The sequence below is a fragment of the Apaloderma vittatum genome, unplaced genomic scaffold (genome assembly GCF_000703405.1).
Source record: "Apaloderma vittatum isolate BGI_N311 unplaced genomic scaffold, ASM70340v1 scaffold21567, whole genome shotgun sequence".
Taxonomy (NCBI): Eukaryota; Metazoa; Chordata; class Aves; order Trogoniformes; family Trogonidae; genus Apaloderma; species Apaloderma vittatum.
This window is the reverse complement of record NW_009728112.1, coordinates 491-16,314: the sequence shown is the minus strand read 5'-3', so window position 1 is coordinate 16,314 and position 15,824 is coordinate 491. Positions and strand designations below refer to the sequence as shown.

The 15,824-nt window shown below is 39.2% G+C and overlaps 2 protein-coding genes across 4 annotated transcripts; one reads left to right on the top strand and one right to left on the bottom strand.

The window, feature by feature from the left end:
* Positions 1-787: 787 nt before the first annotated feature.
* LOC104269299 (ubiquitin carboxyl-terminal hydrolase 16-like) lies at positions 788-3,832 on the top strand. The gene is made up of 4 exons (XM_009873971.1): positions 788-855; positions 2,041-2,127; positions 3,271-3,427; positions 3,538-3,832. The coding sequence occupies exons 1-4, from the start codon at positions 799-801 to the stop codon at positions 3,660-3,662; spliced, it is 426 nt and encodes a 141-aa protein (XP_009872273.1). The 5' UTR covers positions 788-798; the 3' UTR covers positions 3,663-3,832.
* A 1,916-nt stretch (positions 3,833-5,748) lies between these two features.
* CCT8 (chaperonin containing TCP1, subunit 8 (theta)) lies at positions 5,749-15,054 on the bottom strand. 3 transcript variants are annotated; one of them, XM_009873968.1, is made up of 16 exons: positions 14,970-15,054; positions 14,269-14,348; positions 13,354-13,503; positions 12,899-13,079; positions 12,186-12,247; positions 11,355-11,492; positions 10,743-10,921; positions 9,778-9,844; positions 9,608-9,695; positions 9,384-9,499; positions 8,088-8,159; positions 7,711-7,875; positions 7,173-7,292; positions 6,626-6,719; positions 6,324-6,328; positions 5,760-5,988 (listed from the first exon to the last, which is right to left on the bottom strand). In XM_009873968.1, exons 2-14 carry the CDS (start codon positions 14,344-14,346, stop codon positions 6,627-6,629), a joined length of 1,509 nt encoding a protein of 502 aa, XP_009872270.1. In that variant the 5' UTR covers positions 14,347-14,348; positions 14,970-15,054; the 3' UTR covers positions 5,760-5,988; positions 6,324-6,328; position 6,626. The 3 variants fall into 3 exon arrangements, with proteins under 3 accessions (XP_009872271.1, XP_009872272.1, XP_009872270.1); XM_009873969.1 differs by lacking the exons at positions 6,324-6,328; positions 6,626-6,719 and having other exon boundaries at positions 5,749-5,988; XM_009873970.1 differs by lacking the exons at positions 6,324-6,328; positions 6,626-6,719; positions 14,269-14,348 and having other exon boundaries at positions 5,749-5,988; positions 14,970-14,981.
* Positions 15,055-15,824: the final 770 nt, after the last annotated feature.

Below are 15,824 nucleotides of genomic sequence, written 5' to 3'. Positions count from 1 at the left end.
GAATTGTTCTATGATTCTATGATTCTAAAGAAGAACATAAAAAATATGACAAATTACCTTTTGAAAGAAAACTTTAAATATGTTCCTGCTGCTTGGGTGGGTTAGGGGGGATAGGGGAATGTCTCTAAAGTGGTATTTTTGTAACTTTGACTTGAATCAGTTGAACTAATATTCAGTGGGTAGATTGTGAGAACTGCTTTCACAGGGAGTAATGCGAGTAAGTTCCTAATTGAGCAGAATAGTAGGTTCACAAGGTTGGGTACAAAATGCTGCAGGACTGAAAAAAGAAGAGTGAGCAAAGAGGAGTGGGCTTGGGGAGAGGGAGTGCATATTTAAATCTAAAAATTGACTATGTGAGTGGATGTAGGAAGTAGCTGTTGAGTGGGTGACTCTTCTGTTTTCCCCTCAAATGTGGAAAATTCTGCTGTGACAGTCCTGGGGAAATCATGTTGGCGTTCGCTGAAAAGGCCAATAAAAGCCGCATGCAATTTCTGATTGTGAGACTTGTAGAGAACAAGGAGGAATTCATTCTGCTGGTGCTGACACTGGTCAGACGTGCCACGAGCGGTTACTACTCTGATCTGGGATCTGCAAGATGGCAGATGCTGTACAGTTCATCGTTTAACGTGATGTTAGCAAGGAGAATGTTCAGTTTCTCAGTTGTAGTAGGTGACAGTTGTAACAGTCTAAACAGTGGAAATAAATTCTTGATGTAACATTTGTTTAGATGTTAAGCATTGGTGTTTTCTCTTTTCTGTAGATGAAAAGAAGTATGTTTATACTAATGCCAAAAAACAGATGCTAATCTCTCTCGCTCCTCCAATTTTAACTCTTCACTTGAAGAGGTTTCAACAGGTAAGCAGCAGGCTGATACTGCAGAAAATGTGTATAAGATTGATTTAATATGCCTATACGCACATAAGTCAGCTTAACTTAGAACTAATGTTAGCATATTTGCGTTCCCTGCAAGCCTTTTTTTTGTGGTTTATTTAAAAAGTTTTGGAGGCATTGGTGTGCAATGTTGGTTTCTGTGGTCTTTGAGGAGGTTGGGTCTTGTTTCCTGAAATGCTATTCCATTAGTTGTCTGGAAAACAGTGGTTTTTGCAAGCTTATTTGCAATATGTTCCTTCACTGTGTTTATTGCTTACTGTATTAAGCGGTATCTTAGCATTAATTTTTTCTTGCTGCTACAGCAGTTCATGGACTCTTACATTTCAGTACAGGTAGAATACGTTCCCTCAGTAAATGAACATGAGAAAAGATCAGCAGAATCTGAAAAGAAAGGATTCTTAGCCTTACTGAATTGGGGGAAAAATGATGAATAGAAAGCAATGTAACTTAAGTCTTACGTATAGACACTGAAGTAAAGTCACTTAGCTTTTTCCCAAGATGGAGGAAAATTTTTAATTTAGGGCTTTAGTTTTCCAAGTAAGAATGAAGAAAGTAGTGGGTATAGGAGAGATTATTGCATCTTCTAAATTTAAAGCTGTTCAGTATTTTGGTCAAAATACTTGAAAAATAAAGGAGGCGACTTTAAGTAGATGAAAAACAATTTCACAGAGAAAAATGGAAATGTGTAGCCTATTCCAAGAGACTGTAATATGATTTTGTTTTTCCAGTTTGATACTGGAAGGTTATTTGAATAAGGTGGGAGTAGAAGTTACATCACTTTTGGTGATATAAAATTAGATCCTCAGGCATTTTGCAGTATCTGAGAAGCAAGAGATGTCCTCATAGTTAGATAAGTACATTAGAGCTGATTCTTTTTCCACTTTTGCTACTATTAAGTTACCATAAGAGTGAGTTTTAGAGCGATCTTAATTTGTGCTTCAGTGCAACATTTTGGGGCAAGGAGGTGATGCTGGAAAACCTTAAGCATTGGAGGGGAAGAAAACCCTGACACTGCTTTTTCCAATTTTGTGTAATTTAAAACTAATTTCTTGTTGTTAAAACTTTACCCTGAAATGTTTAGTAACTAAGTATGGCTTTAATATGCTACATTTTAACATTATGGGGTTTTTGTCAACTTGTCTGTTTAAGGCTGGATTTAACCTACGGAAGGTTAACAGGCATATCAAGTTTCCAGAAGTGATAGACTTGGCTCCTTTCTGTACAGCTAAATGTAAAGTAAGTAGGAAATCATTCAGATTCTCCTTTCCCATGTTCTAATGTGCTTTTGCAGTTAAGCTGCTAGCCCAGTCTTTGTAAAATGCTTGTCAAGCTTCGGTTATTTTGTGTGATAATACAGGATAACAAGGCTCTGCAGAGGAACCTGGACAGGCTGGGTCGATGGGCCAAGGCAAATTGGATGAGGTTCAACAAGGCCAAAGGCCGGGTCCTGCCCTTGGGTCACAACAACCCCCAGCAGCGCTACAGGCTTGGGGAGGAGTGGCTGGAGAGCTGCTCAGCACAGAGAGACCTGGGGGTGTTGATAGACAGCCAGCTGAACATGAGCCAGCAGTGTGCCCAGGTGGCCAAGAAGGCCAACGGCATCCTGGCCTGGATCAGGAACAGTGTGGCCAGCAGGAGTAGGGAAGGGATTGTCCTCCTGCCCTTGGCACTGGTGGAGCCACACCTTGAATCCTGTGCTCATTTTTGGGCCTCTCACTGCAAGAAGGACACTGAGGTGCTGGAGCACATCCAAAGAAGGGCAACAAAGCTGGTGAAGGGTCTTGAGCATGAGTCTTAGAAGGAGAGGCTGAGGGAACTGGAGTTGTTTAGCCTGGAGAAAACGAGGCTGAAGGGGAGACCTTATTGCTCTCTACAACTGCCTGAAAGGAGGTTGTAGAGAGGTGAGGATTGGTCTCTTCAATGAAGTAACAAGTGATGGGACAAGGGGAAATGGCCTCAAGTTGCGCCAAGGAAAGTTTAGATTGGATATTAGGAAGAATTTCTTTACTGAAAGGGTTATCAGGCATTGGAACCAGTTGCCCAGGGCAGTGGTGGAGTCCCCATCCCTGGAGGTATTTAAGAGTTGTGTAGTCTTAGTGCTTAGAGATATGGTTTCACTGAGGACTTTTCAGTCTTGGGTTAATGACTGGACCAGATGGCCTTACAGGTCTTTTCTAATCCAGGCAATTCTGTGATTCTGTGCAGCTTGTACCTGCATCGGTGTACTTCCACTGATCATAGCTGTGGTGCTTGCATCAGCCTCTAATGGACAGTTTCCCTTCACCAGCAAACAAGTCAAAGCAAAGTGCAGAGTTTACATTCTAGCCTTGTTTAAAACCCAGTTACCTGACTGACATACCTAAACTTCTGCTTTTATAGAATGTGGCTGAAGGCAATACAAAAGTACTGTACTCTCTCTATGGAGTTGTTGAGCACAGTGGAACGATGAGGTCCGGTCACTACACTGCTTATGCTAAGATGAGAAGTATGAACAACCACCTCTCTGATCTGGTCCTTCGAGGACAATCTCCTCAAGGTAAAGAATTAGAAATATTTTATGAATTATTTCTTACTGCAGAACAGCAACAGGACTGATTGCTTCAGGTCTTTGCAGTAACTTTCACTCTCAAATTCTTCCTTTTGTAGCATCAGAAGCTGAACCCATAAAAGGGCAGTGGTTCCACATCAGTGATACCCATGTACAAGCTGTGTCTGCATCAAAAGTGCTGAGCTCACAAGCCTATCTCCTGTTCTACGAGCGACTGCTGTAACTCCTCTGAGAAATGCTCTTGTGTGTGCAGCCGTCTTCAAGTGGCCTGGAAGAAGGCAGACTTGCAAATCACGTTGTTATCAATCAGGTTGGAGCTACTGTATACAACTGCAGGAATATACTTTATGCTTCTTAAGACACTGACAAGTGATTAACTTATACTTTTTTCAGTGTTTTCACTACTTTTGAATAAAAGGGGTTTTTTCAAAATTACAGCTTTAAGCTTCTATTGAGTGATTTGTGTGTTGGCACAGACAAGTAACAGCTACTTTTTGTTTCCTGCAAGTGCTAATACATCTTAGTCAGCAGCTTTTACACTTTAAAGGGGCCAGCTGTAACTTTGATCTATAGTTATCTCAGCTGTCATTTGTTCCAGGTGTATTTTAGAGCTGGGTTCTAAGCTTTAAGAACCTGTTTTTTCCTAAATACCTTAGAGCTGAGACACATTCAGGCAGCTCTTTTTCTGCTGTTGGTTTATGTCCAGTAGGGGTGCTTTCTGTTTGCAAACTCTCTAGGAAGTCTTTTGCATGGGAACCTTAACACTGGTATTTTGGCAAAGCTGCGAGCGCAGATCTCTTACTACAGGCCCTTTCTGCACTGGAGGGGTAAGAAAACTAGTCCTGCTGTGACCTGTAACTACACTGTCCTCCACAGGCTAGGCTTCACATCACGTTTCACATCAATAAAATCTTGCCTCCTCCACACTGGAGCAGCAGCTGCTGACATTGAGTGCATTTTTCACAACGACCTTGCTAAGAAAAGGGGTGGTCTTACTGTTCTTGTTATGCTTACAGGCACCAGCAGGAGCACTCATGCAGCTGACTGGATCAGTATGCCAGTCCTCCTGAAAACTTGCTGAGTTTATTTTTCAGCCACACCAGCAACTGACTATAAAGTGAGTATTAGTGTAGCTGTTGTACAGTGGCCTTATTTAGGCATACGCTAGTTCCAGACTCGATTTAGCCTTCCACTCCCTTCTGGCTGTGAAACGGCGTAGCACTGGCAAGAGTAATAAAAGGATTAATTATTGAAGTAGCTCGAATTTCAAGTGCAGTTCTCCTTTGAAGCTACTCGGAAGCTGTTTACTTTCCAAGAAGAATCTTAAACGAGGGCTGTGGCTGAAAGGTTCCAGCACCTCAGCGTTTATTTTTAAGGCCGTTAGAATGAGATAGAGTTCACTGCTGTCAGCCTGCCACTTTGAGCAGGAAGACTTAATGGATGAGGAAATAGATTCGCATACCAAAAATTAATGTGCATGTGGGCCACAGACCTTCTGCCATACAGAATTATTTTGTATTAGTTTTTACCTCAGGAAAAGCCTGTACAAGGAAGGGCAGAACACTGCCCAGCTGTGAGGGGAATAGTGTCAAAAACAGCCCTGCCACCTGCAAAGACCACAGTGGAGGAGCTTGTCACCCTGCAGCTCCTTGGGAGGATGATGTTGGACCTCCACACTGCAGCTGTGGAGGCCCTGGGGCCAGAGCAGGTGGCTGGTGCCTTGGAGGAAGCTGCAGCCTGTGGAGGGCAGCCCAGCCTGGAGCAGGTTTCCCTGCCCCAAACAGGAGGACCACACAGGAGCTGCTGTTCCTGAGGGACTGTAACCCTACAATGAGGATCCCTGTGCTGAAGCAGCTCACAAAAGACCATACCAGGTGGGAAGGGAGAAGGCTGCACAGGAAGGAACAGCAGAGAGAAGCTAATACAGACTGACCACAGCCCCGCCTTTCCTCTCCCTCCTACCACTCAGGGTGCGGAGGTGGAAGAGTCAGGAATGAATGAACGTGAATGATCCTGGGAAGAAGAGGAAGGTGGTTTAGGTTTTGTTCTTGTTTTTCACGCTTCAACTCTATTTCTAATGGGTAATAAATCAATTTTCTACACCTTGAGCCTGTTTTGTCTGCAACAGTAATTGGTAAGGGATCCTCTTGTCTTTATCTCCTGAGCTTTTTCAGCTTTTTTTCCACCTTTGTCTTGGTGAGATAGGAGCACATGGCAGCCATCCAAGGTCAGCTCCCCACACACACCTGCACATTTGCATATTGGGAACCACCATGTCATGCCAAATCCAAACAGAATGACGACCAGCATTCTAACAGTGAGTACGTTTATTGAAGTGTTAGAAGTTCTGCACTTCATTAGACACAGTTCATAACTTAAAGGCAACAGAGCAAAACATCATGACAGGCTCCAACTGGAGTATCAAAAAAACCTCACAAAATCATATCATTGAAAAAGTACAGTTAAATTTTTCAGTCATTTTGGTCTTCATCCCAGTCTTTCTTTCCTGATGGAGGTTTTGGGCCACCAGCTGGTTTTGCCATAATGATCTTGAAGATATTAGGGAAGTAGAAAAAAAAAATAAGTTTAGAATCAGACTCTTATCCCACTCTTACTTATAGTCATATGATGCCACCTATCAACATTCACTAAATTCATGCAGTTCCCCTACTCTGAACATAAGCAAGTGACTATTATTACCCCTGAGTTATTTTCTTCAAAATGGCAGAAGCTGAGCCCTGATATATTTACTTCATTTTTGCATGCAAATGAAGACTTCAGTTAGTCTACAGAAAGTGAGTGCTTAAATATGCTAACATGTGATCAGTTTATAGAATGCACGCTACTGCAAAGCAGAATTACCAGAGCTGTTGTTCCAAATTACTGAGTCTAAGCATTGCACTTTAAAAAGGACAAAGCCCACCAGTCCTACTATGTTAAAGGCTCATTTTCTGCACTTAATACAGTGACAAGTAATGTAAAACTAAAACTGCACTTGTCATCCCTTTGATGAAAATTTAGTTTTAGGAGGGAAATTCACTTGCCAAAGCAAAAGTACAAAACACGGCAACGAGCACACGTTAAGACAGCAGCATTATGTGTCCTGAAGAAAGAGACCATCTACTGTGCGCTTGTCAATAGTCATGCATGGATACCTCTCTGCTAGAGAAACAGAGCTTTCTGCACACTATTTTTCAGGCTCATCTTTCCAGTCATCCTTATCCCAATGTCCTTGTTGCTTAGGGGCTTTTGGACCGCCTGCTGTTTTCGCCATAATAATCTACAGGGATTTTATATGCAAATACAGTTTTGCAGGATTTCCACAAAATATGCAAAGTGAAGATTTCTGTCATTAAAATCATAACCTCAGTTCTTCCTAAAAGTTGGATTTTTCATGTAATAAAAAAAATATAAATCTGTACGTATGAGAAAAGGTTTCATGTGTCAAATCTTGTTCCTACAGAAGTTAGGATTAACTTGTGGATACAAGTATCAACTATCAAATCTTAAAAAAAAAAAAAAAAAGAAACATTCATAGTCCTCCTATGGCAGCAGCAACATTGTAACATCCCAAATTACGAGGTCCTTAATCAAATGCCTCTGGCATTCTGAAACAGACAAACCACATTTTCAGATACCGTATTTTGATGCCTTGATTCACGTATTTCGCCTTGGTGGTCTGCACACCAAGTTCAAGGTTTCAATTTGGCACCCACATTAGCTGTAAGCTCACCTGATCTACCCTTAGGACAGTCACCGCTGCATTTGTAGCTAGCTTGATCCCCCAGGATTTTCCAAGGTATGTGTCCAACACACCAGCTTCCAACATATCCTTCACAGCGGCAGCTTCGGCCTATCAGACGGGGAAAAACATTCAGAACTCTGTCAGGCTTCCACCTAGCAAGTGACTGGGTTTTCAAGGTTACAGGTTTAGTGCAAACTTTTCTCTGATCTCATCTCCTCTCTTGATAAAACCATCATTCCTAATCCATTAGCAGGAAGATTAAGTCGTTACTAAAGACTTTCTCTCAATCACATTAGTTCACTATCTCACTTGACCTCTTACAGAAGGCCACTATACTACACTCAATTTAGCTGCCTGCTGACAAAAAACACTTCAGTACTGCAATTCTAAGGAGTTGTTCTTCTAGACTGTGGAACACAGAGCTTCAATGACTTAAATTAATCTATAAATACTTCATACTGACAGAAGCACATTTAAATATAACCCTGTATTGCAGAGCATCCAAGTAATGCAAGAGACTACTTACTTCAATATCAAATCCAACATTTTTATTCCCTTCCTGATGCACAGCATAAAGCTTAGAGATGACCTCATTAGCCTTTACTCCAGAGTTTTCTGCCAGTGCTCGAGGAATGGCTTCAAACGCCTCAGCAAACTTCTTGATGGCATATTGGTCAAGCCCAGGACAAGTCTAAAGTTGAAAGCCACATCAAGCATTTAAAAAAAACTGTAAGATAGGAAGGCATTTTCCCTCACATTTTTTATTGTTTTACATGCGTTAATACACGTGTGTATTTTTCTATAAAATAATATGTATATATTTTTATAATTCACATAAATATTTGTGTACATATGTGTGTGCGTGTACAAAAAAGAAAAAGTCAAAAAGCCCATTTGCTGTACCTCTCCATAAGATGTGATCTGTTTGGCTAATTCAATCTCTGTTGCACCACCTCCAGGAACAAGACGTTTATCCTGTGAACAGACCACCCCAAACCATGAAGTTTTACTTAAAACATCATATTAATTTTCACTCTTTAGAATTTATATGCTCTATTAAGAACACAACAGAACTTTATCCCACACAGACTAATCAAGTACCTCCTTCAAAACAAACGTGCATGTTAAGAGTAATTTACCAAAATTCACTCATTCATTCCAATGTCTTTTAAAAAAATAGTTCCTTTCATAAAAAGCAAAATAATGCAGTGCATTTTGCATCTGGGTTTCTTTTGGTGTTGTTGTTTGTTTGTTTGTTTTAAAAAATTTCAACTCATGCCTAACTAATAAGAGAATTCCTGGATTTTCTCATCTTTTCTATTAACTTTTTGGGCCATATCCTGGGAAACCCATTTACTGTACATTAAGTTTAATATATCAACAGGTATCACAAGGTGTCAGGAGTTTTGTTTCGAATTAGGCATCTGGCAAATGAGCATTTACTTAAGAACTCCCAGTCTTTTAAAGAGAGAAGTCATCATCATAAATTTTAAGTCAGGACAACTGGACAACACAAACAACACACAATGCATGATCTGTGGCTGTTTCTGTCTTCTTAATCAATGTGCATAAGTTGGTATGAACAGGACATTAAGCACCATTTTTTGCATGCCACCATCCTAATAAATACACAAACATTTAATTTATTTTTTAATGCAAAAGGAAAAGGGAAATAATATTCTAGGTCATAAAAGTTTCTCAGATGGAAAAAACTCCGAAGAACTGAGTTCTTCCCACCTATAAAGGGTATCTGCATTATGTGGAGGAAGCATATCTTGTCACCAGTGACCTATAAATTTAATTTGCAACCAGTAGTTCTTCCCGATCCCTTGCGACAAACATAGCTATCTAGCTTTTCGTCTGTGCCTGGTTTCCACAGAACGTGACAAAACGTTTAGGGAAATAGTCAACAAGGAGCTGACTGCCTTTAGAAAGCAGTAAAAATAATCTATCTTCAAAAACTCACTCATTACTGGGAAACTGAGTGCAGTACACTCTGAGCATCATCTTTTATGTACACTGAGTTCACAGGGATGTCAGCAGCAATCTTCTCCACCCCTCAATATTACATACCCTTCTCTACACCTCAAGAAGGCTCCTAAGCTGACAATGTAAATATCTGCTAGCAAATGAGCACGAGTCTTGCCTCAAACTGGTCCATCATTCAATTTTGTTAACTGAAGAGTTCTGGTTACTTACCCTTGTGAGTACTTTGAAAGTATTTACACCATCATCCACTGCTCTCTCTATGTCATCCATCAGATTGTCTGTAGATCCACGAATGAGGATAGTAGAAATGGCACCATCCTCCTTTTCTGTTCAGACAGATGTGTGCATTACTGAATCAAATTCGTTAGATGTAAAGCACACATAACACCACACTTCTACAACAGTAGCATTAGGATTCTACAAAACATACATACCATGCTTAAACACAACAACTTGTGTATCCCCAACCTCCGATAAATATACACTATTGCAGTGTCCCATTTCTTCTGGAGTAGGGGGAGTCTGGAAAGAAAACCAAAAGTTAAAGAGTTGAACCTGCTCATCAGTTCTCTTCCCTTCTGTTCCTCATCAGAAAAGTCCATACCAGTCTGGGCAGGGCTGTTGCACCAACAGTTTTACACAGTCTTCTCAGATCCCACTTTGAGTTCAACCTTTAAAAGCAAAAACAGTCTTTCTAATGATAAGCTTCCAGAACAAAGATCAATACATCCAAGTTAAGTATTCTCTTAACTTGGGAGCATTTCATAAACTGGTAACATCTATCAAAGTTCACTGCATCAAGTTATTAAACTCACTCTTTTATTATTTTTTTGAGTTACCTATTTTCATGGATTCTATGCAAAGACTATTTTCTAAGAGTTTAAAAACAGTGAAGTCATTCAAATAGATGGAAATAATCAAACTGCATCTTCTAGCACATAAGACCTTTAAAAAACCTCTGTAATAATCCTTTGTTATGCAAGAGACTACAGTATCATGTTATATTTCTAGAAGGACCATTTATTAGCATGAGAAGCGAGAGCTACTGCTAGTATTTTGACTTCACGTATTGCAGAATGCATTTCAGGGATGCATAAACATGCTTTACTTATAGAAGATTTAAGGCCCACAAAAATGACACAAGAGTCCACCCATCAATACACCAGTGACGTACGGAGGCGTATCTCGTCATTGCTAAAGCATCACATGAGGACTGTGACCAGGAGGAACCATTATCGTACAGCCTCACACGTCTTCGAGGCCACATCCCTCTTTACTAGATCCACATATTTTGGTATTCTTGATTTCAGTTGTGTTATACAGGAACTTAAACCAGCCAGTACCATACAGACAGGCTACATCCCAGTTAGCTGTCACATAGAGGTGAGATACTATCAAGAAACGTAAGCTATGAAACAACTGAATTGCAGCTCGGATTTTGATCCACCAGGAAAAGCTAACAGTCTGCAATGCTTTGATTTTAACTTGTTTGAGAGTCAAGAGACAACATGGCAAGTATATTTCATAAACCTTATAGATCAAATGGTTTTATGCTCTTCTGGTACTTACCTGACTAACATAAGGTTGTATTTGTTGGCATAATGAAGTGCCATGTCTGCCACTTTGCCGCCTGTTACTACTACATTGGCACCACTATCAGCAATAGCTTTGACTTGCAAATCCATTAGATTTTCTTCTCCCTTACTGAAATTCATCAGTTCCTCAGCGTTCTTTATAAGCACAGTGCCCTAGTAAAACACATACTGTTATTAATTCAGTATTAACTACATGCTTAAGTTTTTTGAGAAACCATTCTGTTTCCCAACCAATCCATAATTCTCAAGTCATCCTACTTTATAACACTGTCACTTTTCCCAGGCAGTGAGGTAAAACTAGTTAAGAAAATGGCAATTCCAGTACTTCTAGACAATCTTGAGGCTCAGACATGCTATCATGCAGTTTGGCTCAAATAACTCAACAAAACCAACAACTCTCCAACTCACAAAACCCTACCAAACAAAACTAAGTTTAAACATTTTCTATGAACTTTCTTGAACTAGTGAACTCAATATTAACAAAAATATCTCAATCACCAAGTGTCAAGAATATTTATAGTTACGTCTAAAAATAAGAGCACATCAGCATAAATAGACATCTAACTTAGTTTGAGCTTTTACATACCTTAGTTTCAGTTATCATACCATCAAAAGGGCAGGAATACACAGCTATTTTTGCATCTTTGACAGAAGTAACATCTCCTTCAGTTTCCTTTTTAAAAACCATGCCATGCAGCACTGAGGAAGCGGAGATACCAGCACCCTGAAAGGAAAGAAATGGAACAGGGCAAAGTCATATTACTGACCATTTCTTGTCAGAAAGCAGCACTAGCCTTTATGAAAAGCAGTCATTACATTCATTTGAACGTAGCTATCTAAACTGCCACTGCAGCATAAAGATTTCAGCTGATTTAACAACAACAAACACTGTGTAACAGGTTTCCATTTTAAGATTAGTTGGTGGTTCAGGTTAGGGCCTGTGACATTCATTTTCTGTGCTCAACTTGTTACGCACTTATTACCAGGGAAAAAACATAGTGGGAAATTCATACTAGATATAAACTTGTTCCAATTCTCTGTGTCACACTGAGGCCTCATGTCCCACTCTCAAAAAGGACGCCAGATTAAACTGCTGCATTTCTGCCACCCTGCACACCTTAGCCTCATCTTGTGACTGCTTCCACAACAAACATGAAATCAACATCCTTGTGTATAATTAAGTTAATGTATCTGATTCAGCATCATGTTTCATTATTCATGATTTTTGTTTCTGAAAACTGATACTGGGTGTTAAACAAGGAATGTCAAGATCAATTTCCAAACCTTATTATGCCTGTCACAACACAATAGAGATTAGAATAGAAAAAGGTATTTCCAAAATTCAAAGATTTAAAAACTAACGTTCATTAAACTATTGACTTTAATAACACAGTAAAGCTTGCTACATGCAACTTACCACAATTTTGCACACTCTGATATTATCGACATTGAAATGACCAGAATCGGGAAGAATAGAAACTGTTTGGCAAAATAAGCAAAAAAAAAAAAAAATTAATGAATCTGTATTGCTTAATGAATAAAGTAGAACAATGACACCGTAAGTAATGTCTGGAGTTCTCCCGAAGTACTAAACTTCAACAGATTGAGACGCCTGCCAAAACTTAAGGAAATTACAATCTGCGAAGAACCCACATTAAGAGGAACAGAAATTTTGTTTTTACAATGTAGTAACCAAAAAGCTACACCTATTCAGGCTGCTCAGTTAATTAAGTCCATATATCCATTTACACATCTACATTCAAGAGTGAAGTCTAACCCAGAATATTTTAAGAAAACACAACTACATGTGACTTTGTTTCTTCTGGGAGATCTAAAGGGAGAAAACAACACAACTACAGCCTTGCTGCCATTATTCTGTGGCTAGTAACAATTTACCTGAAGTGTGATACATCTTCCGATTGATAAAAGAGAGGAAAAAAGATGGATTTCTGCTTTAAAAAAATTAGATAACACAGACCTTTCCTGACCCACAGTGCCAATAGAGTTCAACGTGAGAAAGTTACGTTTATTTCAGAGACAAAAGCATATCTTGCATGAAGGCATCAGTAATGACCACAAGCAAACCTACTTGTTTTTTTCAGATGGACACATCTGTTCTCGTCCACTTACCACAGGCCTGAGCAATAAGCTTTGCCAAAAACTGTTCATTGCCATATTGTTTGCTCATCACTGAAGCATGCAACAAAGATGCCACTTCTTCAACATCTCGAAGGTTCTTTGCAGAACAGCACACCAAGTCTGGAAGAATTTCTAGGGCTTTCTTGCAAGCCTTTTCATATCCTTCAATCACCTGAGCAGCAAACAATAAATACCCATTACACCACCTCACTATGCATTCGTATTGCTTCTCTTTTCTTTTCAAAGGGCCATAACCCAAGTGCAAAACTTACAAGGGAAGCAAGTAATCACAAAGAGAAAAAGATATACTGCTGTTCTTCACACATCTCTACATAAAAAAAATTAGTTCAGAAGAAGCAGATGATTCACAATACAATGACACAAAAATACTGACCAACAGCAGTCTGAAAACAAGCTATCTGAATTGTCAGAACAGTGTAACTTGCCTCTGAGACTGACAACCCCATCCTCAGAAGGTCTTCTGCTAACTCCAGAAGAACTCCAGCAAAAACAAGCACAAAGTTTGTTCCATCTCCAACTTCTTGCTCTTGCATGTGGGAAGCCATGACAAGCATTTTTGCAGCAGGATGCTGGACCTTTAAAAGAAGTTATATATGTGAGTTACTAGTATCCCACTTAAGACGATGTTCCGGGTTTTTCTGTGCATCCAGTATACAATCTGAAATATGAGAGTTTATCTGAAGACACTAAGAATACACAAAATCAGAAAAGAAAGCAGCACAGAATATCTTGATTAGCTAGCTTCCCTAAATAAGCAAAATACAAATATATATTAAAGAAAATGAAACCAGAGAACTGAACATCCCCCCTACAACACAAATTAGACATACTTAATGTTGGTTTTGTGCTATTTTTACAGGATGCAGAGGTTACACAATCAAGCACTGCAACAGGAAAGCAGTCTGAAGTTTAGATCTTCAAGTTTAATTCCTACGTGTAACATGCAAAGTAGACTTCTAAACCCAATTACCATATTCTAAACAGACAGGAAAACATCGCAATCACAAACACTGGCAGTTCAACACCACAGCTATTTCAGTCAGTTTTCAAAAACTCCATATTGTCTAGACATAACCTTTCCTAAATCTACACTGGTTTTATTAGGTAATTAAGCATCTCCTGCAACTACTTCATACTCCTTTATAAAACAGTTCTTTGCCTCACTGTGGATATAGCCCATCGACTCAAATCCAGTGAAATATGTAAATGATTTACAAAATGACATACATAGATCACCTAAAAGGGTGACATGTATTTGCTTATTAACATTCCAAACTACACCAGCCCATGAACAGAAACACTAGTTCACAACTGACATCTTCTGAAGCAAGAAAACTTACCTCCAGCTCTCTCAAGATAGTAGCAGCATCATTTGTGACAAAAAGCTTCTCCAGATGATTGATAACCATTTTGTTCATTCCTAATGGAGGGGAAGGGGGGAATAAAAAAATCACTTGTTAGATGAATGCAGAACTGAGTAAACTACATAAACACAATTTTGTACACAGACACCATTTCATGAATTTCAGATATATCCTACATATTAAAATTTTAGTCCTGCTAGAACCTAAAAATATTTTTGTGAAATAATGCTTAGGAGTGTGTTAAATTAAGGAGAAATCAGTAATTTCTGAAAAAGCAATTTTCTCTTCAAAAATATTAGTACATCATTTAAGTAATCAATACTGGAGAATACCTTCAGTTTTGGTGTATCATATCAGACGTGGTAGAGTTATGTTCATTATGACTACATAGCAATTTATGGTCTTTAATTTTTTTTCAGGTCTTCCATATAGCAGTAAGACAGCAAAGAGAACACAGTAACTGGTAAAAAAACCTGGCAAAGGCAGGTACATTGTGCATAATTCAAGAGCTACCCAAAGTCTGATCTGTATAGCCACAAACACTATCTTCAGAGTTCCAGAGCAAGCCTGATGTGTTTTCTCAAGAAAGAAACAGTTGCTTGCTTGTCAAGTGAGGTTCAGCCTTCAAACATAACATTTTGCTCAAAACCACTACAATAACTTTAGGATTTATTTACCATTTGGTCCATAAGCTGTACGGGTGGTTTGAGCAAGTTCTTTGCATGCCTGGATATTCCTATAGACAGCTTCTTCTAGTCCTGAATAATGCTGAAAACAAAGATATTCTGTTCAGAATTAGGCTTTCTAACAAAAGAATAAAAGGGATGAATCAGTGATTTCTCATTAAAGCAGCAATAACCTACTCAGTCCATGAAAACTTCTGATTTAGATTCTTCACTTAAATGGAATCTAAACCTTACCCAGAGACAGTGAAAGAAGAACCAAAGTGTACTCATCAACTCGCAGCTCAGCAGGCACAAAAAGCTTCTGAATATAAAATTCGAAGAGCAACTCAATTTTCAATATATTTGCATATGTCAAGTCTTCCAAAAATGTTAGCGGCATACCAAAGTAAAGTAGAAAACGACCAATACCAGAGTGGAGAGGGGCAAGGGTTTTTTTTAAGTGTGTGGTTCTGTACATGTTTCTTTATTGACAACTCTGCATTCCACAAAAATCATTTAACTCAGTTCCACATTCAAACTTGGCTTGAAAATTCAGATGCATTCACAAAATAGTTGTGCTTGAGAAGGTGATCAGCCTGGCTTCAGTTTGAAAGATCCCCAGAAAGGGTCTTGAGAAAGAGTAGGGTGAAATGTATGTGTGGCCCATAAGAGACCTATTCTCTAGTAACTTTTACTCTAAACACAAACCAAACATCTCAGAATGCCAGCTGCCTCCTTGATTTAAAAAAAAAAAAAACAGAAAAAAAACCCCAAAAAACAGCTCTTGCTATTCAGGCCTTGAATTCCTTACCAGCATCTAAGCCACTTTGTTTCTCTGGCCCCACCCTACCCTTGACCTATGCCATT

Excerpts from the sequence above, each read along its gene's own strand:
- LOC104269299 (XM_009873971.1), top strand. The coding sequence starts at position 799 with ATGCTAATCTCTCTCGCTCCTCCAATTTTAACTCTTCACTTGAAGAGG. Across the intron at positions 856-2,040 it reads ACTTGAAGAGGTTTCAACAG|GCTGGATTTAACCTACGGAA; the intron begins GTAAGCAGCAGG and ends TGTCTGTTTAAG. Across the intron at positions 3,428-3,537 it reads TCGAGGACAATCTCCTCAAG|CATCAGAAGCTGAACCCATA; the intron begins GTAAAGAATTAG and ends TTCCTTTTGTAG.
- CCT8 (XM_009873968.1), bottom strand. The coding sequence starts at position 14,346 with ATGAACAAAATGGTTATCAATCATCTGGAGAAGCTTTTTGTCACAAAT. Across the intron at positions 13,080-13,353 it reads TGGGGTTGTCAGTCTCAGAG|GTGATTGAAGGATATGAAAA; the intron begins GCAAGTTACACT and ends TTTGCTGCTCAG. Across the intron at positions 6,720-7,172 it reads CTGTCCTAAGGGTAGATCAG|ATTATTATGGCGAAAACAGC; the intron begins GTGAGCTTACAG and ends AAATCCCTGTAG.